The sequence below is a fragment of the Diceros bicornis genome, chromosome 4, assembly GCF_020826845.1.
Source record: "Diceros bicornis minor isolate mBicDic1 chromosome 4, mDicBic1.mat.cur, whole genome shotgun sequence".
NCBI lineage: Eukaryota > Metazoa > Chordata > Mammalia > Perissodactyla > Rhinocerotidae > Diceros > Diceros bicornis.
This window is the reverse complement of record NC_080743.1, coordinates 5,726,027-5,746,078: the sequence shown is the minus strand read 5'-3', so window position 1 is coordinate 5,746,078 and position 20,052 is coordinate 5,726,027. Positions and strand designations below refer to the sequence as shown.

The 20,052-nt window shown below is 36.4% G+C and overlaps 1 protein-coding gene across 1 annotated transcript in view; it reads left to right on the top strand.

Moving 5' to 3' along the window:
* The window catches only part of DNAI4 (dynein axonemal intermediate chain 4), a 102,701-nt gene extending 91,498 nt beyond the window's left edge, over window positions 1-11,203 (top strand). Inside the window, exons 14-17 of the mRNA XM_058538247.1 lie at window positions 2,134-2,232; window positions 2,916-3,142; window positions 5,370-5,526; window positions 11,070-11,203. Of these exons, the coding sequence (XP_058394230.1) occupies window positions 2,134-2,232; window positions 2,916-3,142; window positions 5,370-5,526; window positions 11,070-11,120 (534 nt within the window). The 3' untranslated portion in view covers window positions 11,121-11,203. The remainder of the gene's footprint in view (window positions 1-2,133; window positions 2,233-2,915; window positions 3,143-5,369; window positions 5,527-11,069) is intronic.
* The last annotated feature ends 8,849 nt before the right edge of the window (window positions 11,204-20,052 follow it).

Genomic DNA, 20,052 nt, shown 5'->3' with positions numbered 1-20,052 from the left:
TTTCTGCCTATTTCTTCCATCACTTATTGAGAGAGAGAGATTAAAGTCTCTGACCATAATTGTGGATTTGTCTATTTTTCCTTGTAATTCAATCAGTTTTTGCTTTGTGTATCCTGAAGCTTTGTCTTGGGTATATAAATGTTTAGGATTATTATGTTCTCTTGATTAATCAACCCCCTTATCATGATGAAATGGCATTATTTATAACTGGTAATATTCTTTACTCTGAAATCTACTTAGTCTGATATTAATGTAGCTGCTCCAGCTTTCTTTTAACTAGCATTAGTGTGGTTTATCATTTTCCATCCTTTTACATTCAACCTACTTGTGTCTTTCTATTTAAGGTACATTTCTTGTAGGCAGCATATAGTTAGGTCTTGCTTTTTTATCCAATTGTACAGTCTCTGCCTTTTAATTGTGATGTTTAGACCATTTACGTTTAGTTTGATTATTGTTATGGTTTGGTTTGAATCTATCGTCTTGCTTGACTAGTTTATTGGTGGAGGTGTGTGTAACATGTCTGGCCTCCTTGCCTGGAAGCAGGACTCTGAAGAGCTACCTCAGTGTCAGAGTTTCTTGTGGGTTGGACTGAGCCCTCTGTTGCAACTGCATCGTAGTTCAACTTAAATATCTGCCCATTCTTATTTCCCTCAAAGAGATTGTTCCTGAGAGAACTCCCCAGTAAACCTCTTGCTTGGAAATCTCAGAGTCTCAGAGTTTGTATACTGAGGAACCCAACTTCAGACAGTGACCTTGAAGATCTCTAGAGAAAGATAACCTACTTATAAATGGTGTTGAGATAATCATTAACCATATGAAAAAATTGAATTAGATCCTTACCCCATCATATATAAAAAAACTTTTAGAAGACCTTTATGACCTCAAAGTAGGAAAAATTTCTTAAACAAAGCATAAAAAATGCTAACTATATAAAAATATTATAGTACCAGCTACATTAAAATGAGAACTCTTTTTTACCAAAATACACTAAAGAAAATAAAAAGATAAGCCATACATTGGGAGAAGATATTTGCAACATATGTAATAGACAAAGCATATGTAATAGAATATATAAAGAACTTATACAAATGAGTACGAAGAAAACAGATTATTAGCAAAATGGTCAAGAGACATGAACAGAAGGGGAAATACAAATGGCCGATAAACATAAAAATGTGCTCAACCTTGTTAATATTCACGTAAGTGGGACTTAAAACCATTAGTTATAATTTTACCCCTAATAGAATAGCAAAATTTAAGATTTCTGATGGGACCAATTGTTGAAGAGAATGTGGGTCAAAGAGTACTTTTATATACTAGTGAATGTAAATTGGTAATACTTTGCTTTGTGAAAAAAACTGTACTTTGTTGTGTAATTTAAAACTGCATAGACCCCATGATCTAGTAGTTGTGTTCTTAAGTTCTGATATACAATAGAGTGGTGTGTCTCAAGTTTTAATGTGCATGCAAATTACCAGGAAATCTTCTTAAAACAGAGATTGTGGTTCAGTAGGTCTGGGGTCGGGCCTGAGATTCTGCAGCTCTAACATGCTCCCAAGTGATGCTGACTCTGCATAGCCAGGACATAGATCACTCACGTCAGACTTTTTGACTATGATTTCAACACAGGAAATACATTTAAAATCCCTATTTAGTATACATTTAAAGTTAAATATGTCTGAGACTCCATCTAGTTCAATCTCTCATTCCCAGCAAGGATCATTTCTTCAGCATTATATACATAAATAGTTATTAACTCATCTGTCTTCTCTTTGACTAGTTCTAATGAAAGAACACAGATTTCCCTGGACTGCTAGTTCCATTGTCAGGTAGCTCTAAATGCTAGAAGGTTTCTTCCTCATTCTAAGCCAATGTTTGTCCATGTAATTTCTGGACAGGATACTAAGTTCTACCCTCTATTCCAGCAAAGAACAAATCTAGATTTTCTTTGCATGGTAGTCCTTCAGGTAGTTTAATTATTGTAAAATCATGACATAAAAATACAACAGACAACTATCTTCAAGATAGTATTTCTAGTTTTGGTTCTTGAACTGATTTTAATAGATCTTGAATGGTCTGATCTTCTGTTTAGCACATTTATTAATATATGCATTTTGATTTTTTGTGTTGTAGGACACAAATATCTATCTGGCTGGTACTGAAGAAGGTCATATTCACAAATGTTCTTGTTCATATAATGAACAATACCTGGATACCTACAGAGGACATAAGGTTGGTTTAATTATAGTAGGTATGGAAATTTTATCTTGTAATATTTCTGAAAAAATATTATCATTATACACAGTATTTTTAATATGCAATAAATTTACAACTTCAGACTTAAAAATATTGACTTGAATTAAGTGCTTTCTTGTATGGAACCCACCAATAATGTGTGGGGCATTTTATTTGGCTTCTTGTTATCCTTGATTTCTTCTTGCACGTTATGGAAATCACAATTTTTGTTTCTAAAAGAATTTACTTATGATAACATGCTGACCCCAAAGTAAGGTTTCTTCCTCATTCTAAGCCATTCTAAGCCTCATTCTTCCTCAGTCTCTGGCATATATCTATTCTCTATATCTTTTATGATTGTTCCATCTAAGTTTTCTTCATTTTCTCCCTCATTTCTGTTTTTTTTCTTAATACTCCTTATATATTTTAAAGTAAATAAGTATAGTATGTATAATATTTAGTGAATATTGTAGCAACTATATTCTTATGTTTCTATATGGCATAATTCAGGGAAGATTCAATTTATGAACTTACTCCAAGCTAAAATAATACACACACAATAATGCATGAGGCATAAATCTTCTAGAAATCTTAGCATTTTTAATTTGTTAGTCAAATATATAATATAAGATGTTAAATACTATTTACCTAAGTATTTGAATTTATTTTTCCAATTCTAGGGTCCAGTGTATAAAATAGCGTGGAATCCATTTTGTCATGATGTATTCTTAAGCTGTTCTGCAGATTGGGGTGTTGCTATATGGCAACAGGAGACTTGCAAGCCATTTTTGAGTTTTTATCCAACTACTTATGTTGTTTATGATGTTGCCTGGTCTCCAAAATCATCCTATATATTTGCAGCTGCAAATGAGAGCAGAGTGGAGATTTGGGACCTTCACATCAGCACGTAAGTGTTAATAGTTTTCTTGGTGCTATTTCTAGTAGAAGCAGTTCCAACTAAATGATATTTGATAGTTTTGACATCGGCTAGAGACAACTGTGTTAGTTTAAAAGAAGTAATAATTTACACTGTGAGAGTCCTTTATTCATATGCCAGGATGCTATATTAATGTTAATTACTTATACTATATATGGTTTTAAAAATATTTGAATGAAAATAGGTTACCTCACTCATCTTCTCAAATTTTTACAGGTTGATATAAGATATCATAACTATCTTGAAGTCTTTCATTGCTGGTTTATAGAAGAGTGCAGAGAGGCAGCTAATTGTTCTTAACTAAAGATTTTCTACAATAAAATAAAGAAAAGGAACAAAATAATTACTTTTTACAATATTTACTTATTCTCTTACCTCATTTCAAAACATATTTGAAGGAGCATGCATTTAATTAAAATTTTTGATTTAAGGTATTACACCAAAGTTCTTAGAATGACGTCTAGACCCATCTATCCTTTCTAATATGGAAGTTTATACAATGCTGAAATGAAGTGTTTAATGATTCTACTTCTTCAACTGGAAAATATTGTAAATCTTTACACTAGTTATTTGTAGCAGCAGCAGGGAAATACATTTTTGTTTAAAATAAATGATGTAAAATTCAATGGATTTATTCTTAATGGCAAAATTTTTTCCTAGAAGTTAATAATTTAGTAACTTAAAATTTTGTCATGGCTTGTTCTAGAAAACAGTTTGAACCAAAAATCAAGGATTACATCACAAAGCAATTTATTTTTGAATATGAGATGACTAACATATGAAGTGGCTGCTTAAATGATCTCACCTCTGATTTTAATTTTTCTGGTAAAGCTGTAGTTCTCAGGCCATTTCTTCCAGAGAAGTATGCAAGTTGCTGTTTCTGTTGTTTCTTTATTTTTTTATTTCTTTTTTTTTTGTGAAGAAGATCAGCCCTGAGGTAACATCCATGCTAATCCTCCTCTTTTTGCTGAGGAAGGCTGGCCCTGGGCTAACATCTTTGACCATCTTCCTCCACTTTTTATGGGATGCCGGCACAGCATGGCCTGACAAGCGGTGCCTCGGTGCGCGCCCGGGATCTGAACCCGGGCTGCCAGCAGTGGAGCACGCGCACTTAACCACAATGCCACGGGGCTGGCCCCATATGATTCATTTTGTGTGTGTGTGTGAGGAAGATCAGCCCTGAGCTAACATCTATGCCAATCCTTGTCTTTTTTTTTTTCCTGAGGAAGACTGGCCCTGGGCTGACATCTGTGCCCATCTTCCTCCACTTTATATGGGACACCGCCACAGCATGGCCTGACAAGCAGTGCCTTGGTGCGTGCCTGGGATCCAAACCTGGCAGCCAGCAGCAGAGCGTGCGCACTTAACTGCTACGCCACGGGCCGGCCCCTGTTTCTTTTGTTTCTTAAGGGCATAGGTGGGTTGCTTTGGATGACCACGAGTAGGAAAAGTTCTTGTTCAAAATATTCTTTTATGTTCTAGAGGTTCATTATCAAAACATCCTTCTGTTAAAAGATATTTATTACTTAGGAGTTGTCCTAGTCAGAGTTCTCTAGAGAAACAGAACCAATAAAGAGAGAGAAAGAGATTTATTTTAAGGAACTGTCTCGCATGACTGTGGGGGCTGGCAAGTCCCAAGTCTGTGAGACAGGCTGGCAAGTTGGGATTTCTGCCAGGGTCCGCGTTCAGTCTCAGGTCCGCAGGTAGTCTGAAGGCAGAATTCTATTCCACTTCGGGGAACTCAATCTTTTCTCTTAAGGCCTTCAACAAATTGGATGAGGCCTTCCCACATTATGGAGGGTAATCTGCTTCAAATTCTACTGATTTAAGTGTCAATCACATCTAAAAAAAATACCTTTACAGCAATGTGTAGACCGGTGTTTGACTAACTAGCTGGGCACCATAGCCTAGCCAAGTTAATACAGAAAATTAACCATCACAGAAGTTTAAACTTATGAGGTCACATCTTAATTGTGAATTGCTTTAATTTATCTAGTTGAAATTAGTTCGTTGAAGAAATGAAAATTTTTATTGAAGAAGGAATGATAAGCAGTTATTTTGATTTTGGAAACACTTAAAGAAGGTTTTGTTTTTTGTTACATGAAATCACAAAAAATATCTCAGACTTTTCGTAGTCTGTATATAAAAAGAACATATTAACAACAACTAAATTTACAAATAAAATATTTCATTACAGTTTGGACCCTCTGATTGTGAATGTTGCCAACCCTGGAATCAAGTTCACAACTGTTCTCTTTGCCAAACAGACAGATTGCCTTCTAGTGGGAGACAGTGATGGACAGGTTGCTGTGTATGAACTAAGAAATATGCCTACTGCTTTGGATTCTGGTCGGGTAAGACTCAACAGTCAAAATTTTATGTCATTTTATGATTTTATTCAATTGTAATTTTGTGTCATGCAAGGGATTTACATTTCTTAAATTTCTTAAGTGGTGCAATGGAAAGAACATACACCCCCAAGAGTTGCTACCTACTAGGCATGGTACCTACTAGTCTTATTTTCTTTGAGCGTCATGTTCTTTAGCTGTAAAATGAAGATAATAATGTTATTGAGTATAATAATCATAAATGTTATATGGAAGAACTTAAAATTGTGCCTAGTATATGGTTGGGACTTAAATTATTAAATATAGCTGAAGAAGCTTCCTGCAAATATTTAAAGACTTTTTGCAAGAAATAATAATATTGTTAGATATTCTCCAGGGTTCCTGAAACAGGCATTTGTTTCTGCTGGTTTAGCATTATCCTATTCCCTTACTCTGATCTTCAAATATCAAAACTTCATCGTAAAACTTTGACAAGCAAATCAGTATCGTAGATGCTTATTATTTTGAAGACAGCGTTTCAATTTTTTCTGTTTCTTATGTTTAAATTGCCATTTTAAGGATTAATCTGGTAAATATTACCATAAATATGATAAACGTGTTAAAAATATTTAAAATATGCATAAATCAGTAAGAAAAAACACTAAGACTCCAATAAAGAGTGAGTAGTGGTCACAAACAGTTTTTTCACAAAAAATGACTAGTTAATATATTTTAAAATTTAACCTCACTAATAATTAAAGAAACAAAAATTTATTTCATTAAATTAAAATACGATACATTCTCATATATCAAATTAACAAAGTTTTTTTATGGCACTACTCAGTATTGGCAAACATTTGATAATAGGTCCTCTCCTATATTGATGGTTAGAGTAGAAATTGGTATAATATGTGGGAGATAAATAAACAAACAAACGGATACAGACCACAGATGGGTGGTTAGCAGAGGGGGAGGGTGAAAGCAGTGAAGGGGCACATGTGTATGCTGACAGATGGCAACTAGACTTTTGGTGGCGAACATGATGCAATCTACATAGAATTCAAAATATAATGATGTACACCTGAAATTTATATGTTATAAACCAATGTGACCTCAATGAAAAAATAATAATAAAAGAAATTGGTATCACTTCTTTGGAAGCAATTCGGCAATCTGAAAAGACTGTCCACCTCTGGGACTCTATCCGACAGAAATATCACAAAGGCAATCAAAGAAATTAATTATAGCATAATTTGTGATAAGATAAGGAAAAAAAAGAAAAGAAAAAGGAAACAACCTAAATACCCAACCAGAGGGAATTGTGTCCATTAGAGTCATATGTGTTGATTAGATTTGAGTTCTACCCCAACCACGTGGACTGAAAATGTTAGATAAGTAAACAGACAAACAGAAAACACGTGCATGCAGGCATGCATGCTTTCTTGCTCACTCGAGACTTTGTACTTGTCATTCTTTCTACCTAAAATCCACAGGGTTTCTTCCTCCACCCACTTCAAGTCTTTGCTCAAATGTCACCTTCTCAGTGAAGTCTTTCCTGGCCATCTTATTTAAAATTGCAACCTCTACTCTCCCCTACACTTCCTATTCGATACTCTTCCGTGACTTATTTTTCTTAATAATGCTTATCTTTGAATATACCATATTCTTTATTGATTGATTTTGTTGGTTGCCTGTCTCCCACAACTCGAACGTAAGCTTTCTGTGAGCAGTGGATCTTGTCTCTCTTGTTCTGGGCTTCATCCCTGCAGCCCAGTACAGTGGCTGGCTTGTAGTAATTATTCAGTAAACGCTTGTTGAATAAATATGGATTGAAAACCTAGAGGAAAAATTCAACATATTAGAAGCATTATTTCTTAAAATTCGTGGATGAATTTTAGTCTTTCTTTTTACTTATTTGTTTTCCAAATCATTACACTACATAAAGTAAATTTTTTTTCAAAATCCATTGATCTCCTTACATAACAATTTTAGTCTGTTCTGAGGAAATGCAACCCTAATGGCTTATTTTTTTCATGATATGAATTATTTTAATATTTTAAATTTCTTACCAATTCCTTGAGTACAAGATATTGTAACAGATCTGTATCTGTTACAATGTTTGTGCCCACACTGAATCTTATTTAAGATACACAGCTCAACAGCCAAAAGAAACTAAAAGAGAATTCTATTCCTTATTCAAGTCTCTCAAAAAACATTAAAATGGATCCAAATATATAATTTATGGTAATCCTTTTTCTTTTTCTGTCCATATCTCTCAAATCCTAAATGTAGCCTCAAAGCCTAAATCTATCCCTTCTTATCTCTGTGATTCTCTCAGTTCTATCCCACAAGAGCTCTGAGAATATGTCCGCAAACTGCACTTGGGGCCGTGGGGTAGGGGAGTTGAGTTGTTTTAAAACCTTTGTTAGTGTGAATTGGAGTAGTCGTAGAAGAGAAATCCGTGACCATTAGCATGTTGATTCTTTTCATCACATATATGTATCTATAGTACCTATCAAGTACTACAATAATTTATCAATAAAAATTATAATACTGTGTATCCATGTCTTTCTTACTAGTTTGAGCTGCTTGGAAACTTTGTATGTTCGAGTATCTAGCACAGTGCTAGCACGTGGTAGGCATTCAGCAAATGTGGAATTGATGTCTGAATGAACAAACCTACAAACAAAAGGCATATGGTTTCTAAGAAAGGAACAATATATGCTCAAGAAATATAATTGAGTCATAAAGACCAAAATAATAAACAAACTTCTATAGAAGCACAGAGCATGAAAATAATTGACTTTTGAAATGAGAATGAGAAGAAGCAAAGGAAAAAATAAGACTGCTTTGGAGATGGTTTCACATAGGAGATTAAATTTCACTGTGCTTTGAAGGATTAGGATTTTCCCTTGCAGACAAGAGAATGGAACTGTTCTCCGGGACTGAGGGGAAGGCTTGAGCAAAGATATAGAGTTGGAAAGGTCCATGGCATTTTAAGGAAATGGTGAGTAGACTTTTTTGACTGGCAAGAGATTGCTTGAAAAAAAGTTCTTCGCTATAACATTTATAGCTATTATGCTTAACAACATTATTATTCTCATTTTACAGATAAAGAATGTGAGACTCAAAGAAAATAAGCCTAGTAGGTACCATGCCTAGTAGGTAGCAACCCTTGAGACTTATGTTATTCAATCACTTCCAAACACTATCACTTAACATTAGCTGCAAAAAGATATCTAGATAAATGGTATTTCAGTGTCTAATATTGAAATATCAAATATCTAACATCAAATAAATAACTAACAAAATTTTCTTTTAACAAATATATTCTGTATGTTAGTAAATAAATACAGTTTCCTAATACAAATATGTTTTTTATGCTTTGGGCAATTATATTTTAAAGAGTCAGGGTTATATTTCCAGGAGATTAAACAAAAAAAACTTAATCAAGTTTTATGTCACATAGCCAAGCACGAGTTTAACTGATACACCTCTTCCTTAGCTTTTCAGAGAAGAATTATAATCATCATAGTAATTTGAAGTTTCAAAGTAATTAATGTGAAACCATTATTTACTGTCAAGATAGCTTATCAGGTAACATTATGACCTATAATTTCTCCAATTAATTTTAATCGAGTGAATCAAAATTTTGGAAGGCTTATGATTTCATTCTGTAGGAAAGATGTGCACCAAATCTGTGATGAAGGCTGCCTCTGGGAAGTGAAGGATGAGGAAAGAAAAGGATTGGGGAAGGGTACAACGGAAGTTCAACTTTATCAGTCACCAAAAGATATCCAAGGCAAAGATGACATTTGTTGATTTGGGGTGGACCTGCGTTTTACACAGGCAACGTAGCAGACAGCACATGCACCAGGTGTGCTGGAGCCAAGTTCACTGGGGAAAACGCATGGAGAAAGGATCAATAGCAGTCTAGGATCTCGACTCCCCCTCCTCTCCACATTGCCCATCACCCTCTGTGGCCTTGCACAGCAGGAGAAGGACTTTGGTCCTTGGACTATGGAGGTTTAAGTGACACGATTTCTGAATCAAGGAGCCTCCCTGATATGATCAAGGACCAGAATATTATTGTGATATGACATGGCAGAACATTGGCTCCAGCCCCATCCCACCAACTTAGGGTTCATGCCTGACGCCTGGCGTGAACAGGCACCTGGGGCCCAAGCCTTGCGCTTATAACTTGGTGGTGTAGCTAGCTGTTGACAGGATTTACCACCACGTTAGCATTTATTGTTTGCTGAAGCACCAACTCCTCTCCTGGCACGATGGGGGCTGGTTGGTGGGGCCTAAGTCTTGCATTGAGCATAATTCTGGTTTAAGCACTAGGCAGAAGCCAATTTCGATGGGGCACTGCACGAAGCAACTCCCCTTCTGGAGGCAGCCTGTAGAGAATCACCCCTGGATGCTATTTCTACTCTTATGTTTCAGCATACAAATGTTTGTCATCTTTTTCTCTATACTTTGGGTGTTTACATTTTTTTTCCAAATTAAAGGAAAAATAAAAAGATAAGTGAAATCTTCAAAATGGGGTTTTAGAAACATAAATCTGTAATATACAAAATAAATTAATGCTAAGAGACACTGAAGGCAGAAAAAAATAGACCATTCATTCAACAAATATTTACTAGTGTGCGCTATGTGACGGTCTGTTTTAGGCACTCAGAATACAACAGTGAACACATACAGTAGTGACCTATTACATTTGCCCAGGTGAGAGACCGAACTAGAGAGAGATAGGTTTGAGAAGCAATGTGGCAACATGATTTGGTGCGTCAGGGCTTGAAGGATGGGGAAGTGCCAGAGAGAGTATCACAGAGGCGAAAACAAACTGATTTCCCCAATATTATCTAAGGTGGTTGTCACTCATTAGAGTTGATAAAACACTGTCACATACACTAGCTCATTCATCTCTTATAACAGTCTTTAGAAGTGGATGTTACTGTTTCCATTATACATGCAGATTCCCAGATCTCTGTGATTTTCTCAAGATTATCTTTCCTGTGTGACAAAGAAAACTCCAGTCTTCTGCTTCCAATTCCCATCTTTTCACTGTATCTTTCTTACCTCACATCTTTGGTTTCATCTTCTTACATATGATCATTTTACCCCTTTCATTTTGCATTTCATTTAATAATGAAATACAAAATTCACGTAGAAATTCAGACATTCTACTCTGTCTAAATCAGATATTACAGATCAGGAAAGAACTTAAGATATCATTAAGATTAAGTTATTTTACAGATGAGAAAACTGAGGTTTAAGCATTAAGGCTAAACAGGAGCTGTCAAAATTGTCCATTTACTGAATCCTTATAAAATTGTTTATCAAACTTCCTTAAAAGACTCTTTCATAGCAAAGAGCAGGTTTATACTAGGAAGTAACTGTTACTATTTAAACTTACCTTGGTTTGTTTCCTTTTTACAATCTTATTGGATGCCTTTTATATGTGCATCACTAACTTATAACTTTTAAATGGAGTTTTAAAGACTACTTTACCTCTTAATTTGTATTTTATTGCATTGTAATTGTGTGATTTTTTTTCTTTTCAGGGAGACGTAATAGATACTTTGCTTGGACCCAAGTCAAACCAACCAGGATAACTCATCATTACTAATATCGTTTTTTGTTGTTGTTTAAAGAAAAAGGAACAGTGTTTAATATTCAATAGTCTGATTTGCAGTAAACTGGGATTTCAGTTTTAGAAAACAATTTTGATGTATAACATCCATTTAAATTTAATAAACTTTTATTTCATAGATATGTGATTAGTTTGTGATCTAAGCTAATTGTAAGAGTTTTGTTGGGATTTTCTTAATTTTTTGAAAGATATTCCTACTCTATTTCTTAAAAGTCATGTTCCAAGTACATATAAGTACACATATATGTACTTATAAAATGTCCAAATAAGTTAGAAAATTATTATTCCTTTAGAAGCAAAGCTTGGAAATTATTAGATTTACTTAAACCAAAAGCCTTATTAAAACAAAGTTCCATAGACTTTTAAATCTTCTGCTTTCCAAGCTCTGCTTTCCAGGGTTTATAAATCATGCAGGTGTTAGTATTACAAGAATATTGGATTCTCATACCCAACTTTGAATCAGAATTTTATCCTCTTAGATCTGAGCTGAAGCTGTAGAACTTGGTTAGACTATTTGATAAGCAAATGACACGACAGCACATGTCAGACTGGCACCATTTGGCCAGCAGGGCTCACACTCCCAATTCAGTGAGAAGAGTTAGTAGGGGCACAGCCGGGCACCTTGTCTGCTGCCCAGAATCTGCTCTGGGTTTTAAGCCCAGACTTAAGTGGGCCCAAAGAGAAAACAGAAAGTCCCTGATCTACAGTTTGCATCGGGATGTTATTTTAAGAAGGTTCTAGAGCCAGCTTGTGGAAATAGGAGGAGTGGGAACTCCTCCAAACACAGTGTGTTCCCTGCTGTTTGTTTTAACAAGTCCTGGATTTTGTGAACTGAGGCCATAGGCCAGTATGGCCTGTTCTATGAAGCGTTCTAAGCGGAGAGGAGAGGATAAGGCATTTGAAACCCACTAAACTCTCTGAGAAAAATATACATATAGTAAAAACTGAGAATGGAAACAGTGTAACAGGGGGAGCTTCCTTTTACAAGTATCCATTTCTTCACAATCTCCATTTCTTTGGAGCCATCCTTTAAACAAAAGCAAGGCAATTTTTAGGTCGACTGAGAGTTTAGGTCAGGTTATAAGGATTATAAATTTTCTACTGGTATAAGTCATTGTGATTCTTTGTCTTTCTGAAAGTTTGGACTTTCTATAATACTTTGTGTAACAAAATAAACACTTGATTTAGTTGAAAAAATGTGTTTCTTTTTTTTAATGTATTTTTAATCTTTAAAAAATTTTCACGTATTCGACTCTCATGGTCTATCAAGCCTAAGTGAGGAATAAAGCTATTTCATTCTTCTTGGGTCCTGGGCAGCTGATCCTGAAGCACTGAGTCTGTTCCATTCTACACCTCTCACACCTCATCTTGTAGACTCTCCCAGACTTTAGATTATCATCAAATTTTACTTCAAGATCTTTCACCTGGGAGTTACAGAACGAATTATTTTGCTGGCTGTCTAGGCTGCCTTTGGATTCTCACTAGTAATCTCTATTTACCATAAAATTAAAAAAAATTTTTAAGACTTTTTTTTTAGAGCAGTTTTAGGTTTATGAAATTGAAAGGGAGATACAGAGATTTCCCATATACTCCCTGCCCCTACAAATGTGTAGCCTCCCCAGTTATCAGCATCACAGCATCACTTGTTATGGTTCATGAACCTACACTGACACGTCATAATCACTCAAAGTCCATAGATTACATTAGGGTTCACTCTTAGTGTTGTACATTCTGTGGGTTTGGACAAATGTATAATAACATATATCCATCATTATAGTGTTATATAGAGTATTTTCACTGCCCTAAAAATCATGTGTGTTCTGCTCTTCATCTGAACCCTGCCCCATCCAGCAACCATTGATCTTTTACTCTCTTGATGGATTTGCCTTTTCCAAAACGTCATATAATTGGAATCAGACTGTATGTAGTCTTTTCAGATTGGCTTCTTTCATTTAGTAATATGAATTCAAGGTTCTTTCATGTCTGTTCATGGCTTTATAGCTCATTCCTTTTTAGTGCTGAATAATATTCCATTGTCTGGATGTACCACAGTTTATTTATCATTCACCTACTGAAGCATATCTTGGTCACTTCCAGATCTTGGCATTTGTGAATAAAGTTGCTATAAACATCCATGTGCAGGTTTTTGTGTGGAATGAGTTTCCAATTCCTTTAGGTAAATACCAAGAAGTGTGATTGCTGGATCATACAGTAAGAGTATGTTTAGTTTTTTTTTTGTGAGGAAGATCAGCCCTGAGCTAATATCTGATGCCAATATTCCTCTTTTTTGCTGAGGAAGACTGGCCCTGGGCTAACATCCATGCCCATCTTCCTCTACTTTATGTGGGATGCTGCCACAGCATGGCTTGACAAGCAGTGCATTGGTGCGCGCCCGGGATCCGAACTTGCGAACCTCAGGCTGCCGAGGTGGAGCGTGCACACTTAACTGCTGCACCACTGGGCCAGCCCCAAGAGTGTTTAGTTTTAGAATAAACTCCCAAACTGTCTTCTGCACCATTTTTCATTCCTACCAGCAATGTATGAGAGTTCCTGTTGCTCCACACCCTTGCCGGCTTTGGTATTAGTGTTCCAAATTTTGGCCATTCTAATAGGTGTGTAGTGGTATCTTGTTGTTTTAATTTGCATTTCTGTGATGACATATGATGTGGAGTTTACTCTAAGATTTTAAGAAATGAGTGAGAATTCTGCTCAGCTGTTAGCCATCGCATTTTATCCTTAAACCACACACACACACACAAAATACCAATGGGCCGGTGAGGGTGCTAAGGAGGGAGTGGTGGCTAACTTTAGGTTCCTGCTTTGTGCTAGGTGTTCATTACTTCATTCAGTCGTTCTCTACCAGGCGTTTACTCTCGTTGCCTGAGAGTCAATTGTCAGTTGTTCTTCCAACTGCTGTAGAGAAGGGAGATTGTATTAGCTACCGTACAACTGGTTTCACATTTAGTGTGTTCACTAATGTGTTCATATTTAGTTGGGTCACTTCTATGTAGTCACATACAATTATAAATCAGAAGTAGGACACTTAGTATTTGCCATTTTATCTCAATAAGTGTCTCTCTCAAAGAACACGTTGAATTGTATTGTGAATAAAATTAGTTATCAACACACTAGTAATAAAGTACACGTTAAAGTTCTTTACAGTTTGTAAAACATTTTCACGTTTATTATCCCATTATACCTTACAGCAATCCTGTGAGACAGATGGGCAAGTAGTTGTAATATTATCATAATCTCTATTTTCCAGAAGATATAATTAAGGCTTAAAGAGGTGATATAACTTATCAAAGACCATACAGCTGGTAACTGGCCAACTTGGACTCAAGCCCAAGGCTCTGAGCAGTTCTTAGACATTTTCCACTATTGTGTAGTAAATGGTTAATGCCTATACACGTTTGCTGAGGTCTCATACACCAAAGACAAGAGTATATATTTGTCTATAATTAAGGTTTTATCCCTAAATGATAATGCTTGTAACCTAGTTTTTCTCAGTTTTTTCCTGCCATCAGACCTTGCCATAAGGATTGCTTCTGTTGAGAACAGTCTCCTCCCCACTCCTCACTCCCCTTCACATGTTAACTCTTGACTCACCCGTCAGATCTCAGTTCATATCATCTTCTCAAGAGACCCCTTTCTGAGCTCCCACGGGACCTACCACCCAGCCAAGCTAAATTTCCTTGCAGTATCTTAAACATGAAGGGAGATGTGAGGTTTCTGTGGGCCTGGAGGGGTTGGGGAATGAGGAAAAGAGAGAGGCCTGTGGATCCGTAGAGCAGAGCAGAGAACAAATAGCATTGGTCAGCAAGTAGAAGACCTAGGAGAGACAACAGTCAACCCCAAAAAACCATTCCCCATGCATGTAGATGGGTGTGTAGAAGCAGCAAAGAACCACGAGAATTGAAAACGCCAGGCAGCTGAGGATGATAAATGACCCAGCAAGAAGAAACTCTTTGATGATAGAAGGGCCTTGGCACAGAGTAAGGTGCTAGAATTATGTCCTGGAAAAGGGAAGAAACCAACCCTGAGAAAGACTGACATTAACTTTTTGTGTGTGTTGTTTGTTTCTGCCACCTGGGTGGAATGAAGACTTGGAGTTAGAAATTGAATTATAAAAAAATATATTTCTTGGACACTTTAGTTTCTGAACTGAGATTCCTACCCGCTGTGCTAAATATTTATTTGATGGTTCACTTAGTGTCTGCCTCCTCCCCTAGACTGTAAGCTCCTTGAGGGAAAGACTATGTGTTTTGCTCACCACTGTATCTCCAACACTTGGAACAGTCCCTCCACAGAAGATTTATTGCAACAAATGTTTGTTGAATGAATGAATTATCAAATTAATGGGAGAAATGATGGCTTCATGCTTGCGCCATATTATAACATGATCTCATATTTTAAATATGATTTCCTTAATATCCTAACAAAACATCACAGAAGGTAAAATACTTTAACCGCGGAAAACATGTAGAACATAAAATCAGCTTTGAAAGTCGCTAAACATAGGTCTTGGCTTTCTTTGTTATATAACAGTATAAAATCAAGTTTCCCACTCAAGACAAAAACTAAAAACAAACCCATGATCCCTTTCTTTAGGTGAGTATTGCTGCTGATTTGTGAGGTTCTGTTCCCGCTGACTATGTGGCGGCACAATGTACTTCCAAGATAAAGCACGTTGGCAAAATGCCTGGCACGAAGTAGGTGCTCAAAAATGTCAGTCCTCATTCTGGTGGTCCCAGACCACAACCCCACTTCTTGGTCTGAGAACCTCTGTATCCTTTGCAGCTGGCTGGGGCCTTGCCAAGGCCCCCCTCCTGCAGGAGATACAGACTGTGCTGACGACTTCGTTTGTTCCTTTGTACACCTGGGCTTCGTGTCTTGTTTGTTCAGGATTTAGTACAATGTTCAAATCCACCCTTGAATCCATGCAATATTTACTAGGCTATCAGCCTTCGTTTGCTGAGGTTGGCAGACTCGGTGATAAAACTAAAAAGCTAACAGTTTACATGAAACTAATTCCTGGGTTAAATAGAAAGCAGACATGTCCATTAAGTTGGAACATATAAAAACATGGTTATGAATCTTATAAAAACGAGCACTGCTCTTTCTAAATTAATGAGGCATTTATGTAGCATCCAGAACAAGTCATGAAAAATGTACTGTCACCATGTCTGTATTTTCTTTGAATAAGTCAACTATTAAAAGACATGGCGCCATCATACCAGGAAGAGCAAAGGATCCCAGGATATTTTAGGGAACTTACATCATTACTCACTGATAACAATTTTATTGAATTTTCCAAATTATTACACATATTTCAATTACTTATTGAGTTTTACCACTTTCTAAAAGCCCAAAATAACAATGGAAACATAATAAGAAAATAGCTTCTCTGTCCATACAAAATGAAGCTTTAAATATTAATTATTGTTTTCTAAGATTTTTTTTTTAAAGATTTTATTTATTTATTTTTTCCCCCCAAAGCCCCAGTAGATAGTTGTATGTCATAGCTGCACATCCTTCTAGTTGCTGTATGTGGGACACGGCCTCAGCACGGCCGGAGAAGTGGTGTGTCAGTGCGCGCCCGGGATCCGAACCCGAGCCGCCAGCAGCGGAGCGCGTGCACTTAACCGCTAAGCCATGGGGCCGGCCCTCTAAGGTTATTTTTAAAAAAACATTTTTAGCTGATCATTTTAGTTCTTACTGAAGAGCATTTCAAAAATCACTAAAATGAGTGGTAAAGTTTTATCCATAGTATTATGTAAAGAGTTATCTAGATACATGGTATTTCAATATCCAATATTTAAATATCAAATATCCAATATCAAATATTCTACAGATATTTGTAGAGTGGAAGTTAACCAGTTTCAAAGAGGGGAGGAAAAGGGGTTTCAGGTGAGGAAAACAGCATTGCAAAGAGAGAGAAAACGCGGGCTTCCAAAAAACTGAGAGGTGTTTGGTGTAGCTGGACAATTTAGAGTTTGAGGTTATCCAAAACCTGTACACATAGACAGAGACCAGATCATGAAAGGTCTTGTAGACCATGTTAAGAGAATTTGGACTTTTTCTTGAAGAAAATAGGAAACCATTGAAGAGTTTTCAAGGTGGGTAATAAAATAATCACATCTTTTAGAAAGATAATTCTGGCAGCAATGTGGAGAATGGATTGATGAGAGATACAGGGCCAACTGAGAGGTCATTGCAGTAATCTAAAAGAAAGTTGAGATCATGCAGAGAAGATAGAGTTAGTGGATCACAGAGAAATTTAGAAGGTAGAACAGAGGAGACATTGACTTAATGGATGTGTATATGCGGGGGAGGTTTTAGTCAGTGAGGAGTGAGGGAGAATGAGGAGTTGTGAATGACTCCTGGGAATAGCTGGATAAACATTGGTGCCATATGATGACTCTCTAGAATCAGTAAGTATGAATATTAGCCAAGGATGAGCAGTATTAACTCTGCGTTAGAGAATAATAAAAATAAATTAGTGTTTGCTAACAAACTTATATAGTGATCTCATAATCATCATTATATAAAATAACTGTATGTGGTATGCTTTATAATTTATCAGTGCTACAATTAACAATACACTCATTTGATCTCATGATATTTTTCCATGTTACAAACTAGAAAATTAGATTATAGGTTAAATTACTACCTCAAACTCTCTTAGCTAGAAACTAGAGTGGCAATACTGAAACTTTAGCACTCTAACACTAAGGCAACTATGACACAGGTAATATTTGATAAAATTATAATCATTATAAGTACCATCAATGATCAATCTATTGAAAGTTCCCTTTGTGCTAGAGACTCTGATCAGCACTCTGTTTAATTTAATCCTGACAACCACCCTAATGAAGTCAGTATTATCATCTCTATCTTATAAATGAAAAAACTGAGATTCAGAAATGTTAAATATTTCCTAAGGTCACATAGATATTAAATGGCAGAGCTGAGATCTGATTTCCCAAAACTGATGCCAGAGAAGGTACTTACAACTCTTATATCAACCTGCCCAAACACCGTCTATTAGGTGTTCTTGTGGCCGTAGTTCCTTGATAAGCAGTATATAGATGAAAGATATGTTGACTGAATCCATCGTCTGATTGTTAATTTGGAATTATGGTTCATGTTAATTGTAGACTTTCATGTATTCAATCATATTGAGCATGTAGTAATTAATTTCAATCATTAAGGCTAAATAACTGATCTTACTTTGCTTTGATCTAAAAACTTGGGTCATATAAACATTCTCTACATCTGTAAGATATAAATAACTTTAAGATAATTATACTAGTCAGGATAAGTCAGGTTGTGTTGCCATAGCCAATAATCACCAAATCTCAGTGGCTTTAAATGATAAGGATTTATTTCTCATTCACATTGTATGTTCATTACAGGTCAGCAGGTAGCACTGCTCCATATTGTTCTGACTCAGAGATCAGGCTCCTTCATCTGGAATGTTGTTGGTGACCAGGGCAGGGAAAAGGGAGAACTGGGGGATCATGCACATATCCTTAGATGCCAGGTAGAAGTGACACGTGTCACTTCCACTCACATTTTATTTGCCAAAATATGTAACATGGCCACGTCCAACTTTAAAAAGCTGAGAAATACAGCCCTACCACGTGCCTGGAAGGAGGAGAGCTAGAAACATGTCCACTCTAGAAATTCCTGACTATCCCAGATATTAATCAATTTCATGTGAAAGAGTTTCTAGGGTAAAAAAATTTGGGAAACACTGAACGAAACAAAGTTAAAGAAGTTTCCTGACCATAAGTCTTCTCTGAGCGTTTACTATATTAATATGCATTATTAATCTTCAAGAAAGGGACTATTGCTATGGGATACTTCTTTTTCCGAAGACCATCTTCAAAGACTCACGTCCTGAAGAAAACACTTCAAGAAACTGTACTCTAAGGCTCTTCCTTTTTAGAGCTTATTTGTGGAAAGAGGAAAGGAAAGGAGAAGGAAAGAAAAGAATGAAGGAGGGAAAGAAAAAGACTAGAGCAGTGCAAATTTATGGATAGTTTAGAGATGGAAAGCTATACATAAAAGCCATCCATAGTAACTAGTGGCAACCAAAAATTATATCTTCCAATCTCTTGCATACGACATTGTTAATGTATTGAGTATTTATTAGGCATCATATATTATGCTAGGTGCTTTACTTATGTTAACTCATTCCATCCTCACAAAAACATAAAATGCACACTATTATATCCTCATAGATGAGGAAACTAAAACTCAGAGAAGACAATTATGTGTTCCAAGCCATACAGATAGGAAACTGAGTTACAGACTAGATGAGGAGGAAAAGTCATGTCAACCTCCAAACATAAAGGATTAAGTGCTCCAGTTAGAGGTACAAGCAACAAACTCTTGTTGGTCAAAAGACGGAAAGATAATTTTCATTTTGGCTATCCTCTCTGGCTGAACCTTGGGGTGTATGGAAGGAGTGATATTTGGGGGCCTGGAAGGAGAGTCTTACACGTCAGGCTGTTTGGATTTTATTCTCCAGGTAAGGCCAAGCCACTGAAAGTTTTGGAGGCGGGAGTAACAGAATCAGACAAGTACAGCAAGGCTTAGAATTTTAAGATCAAAGGAGCCCGGAAGTGATTCAGCCCAACTCTCTCAATTCAAAAACAGGGCAAATAGAGCGCCTCAATTTGAGGCTCCCCGGCTAGAGCTTGCGTTATTGCTGCCAGCTTCTTCATCTGGGTAGCTGACCTGCCTGCTTAGCTTGCCTCCATTTGATCATAGGCTGAGCTCAGGTCTTACTGGCCTCTCGTCTGCATCCTAAATTAACATGAGCCCTGATGAAGCCTTAAAAGCTGGCAGAAGAGGGGACCAGGGGGATCAAGTGGGGTCATAGC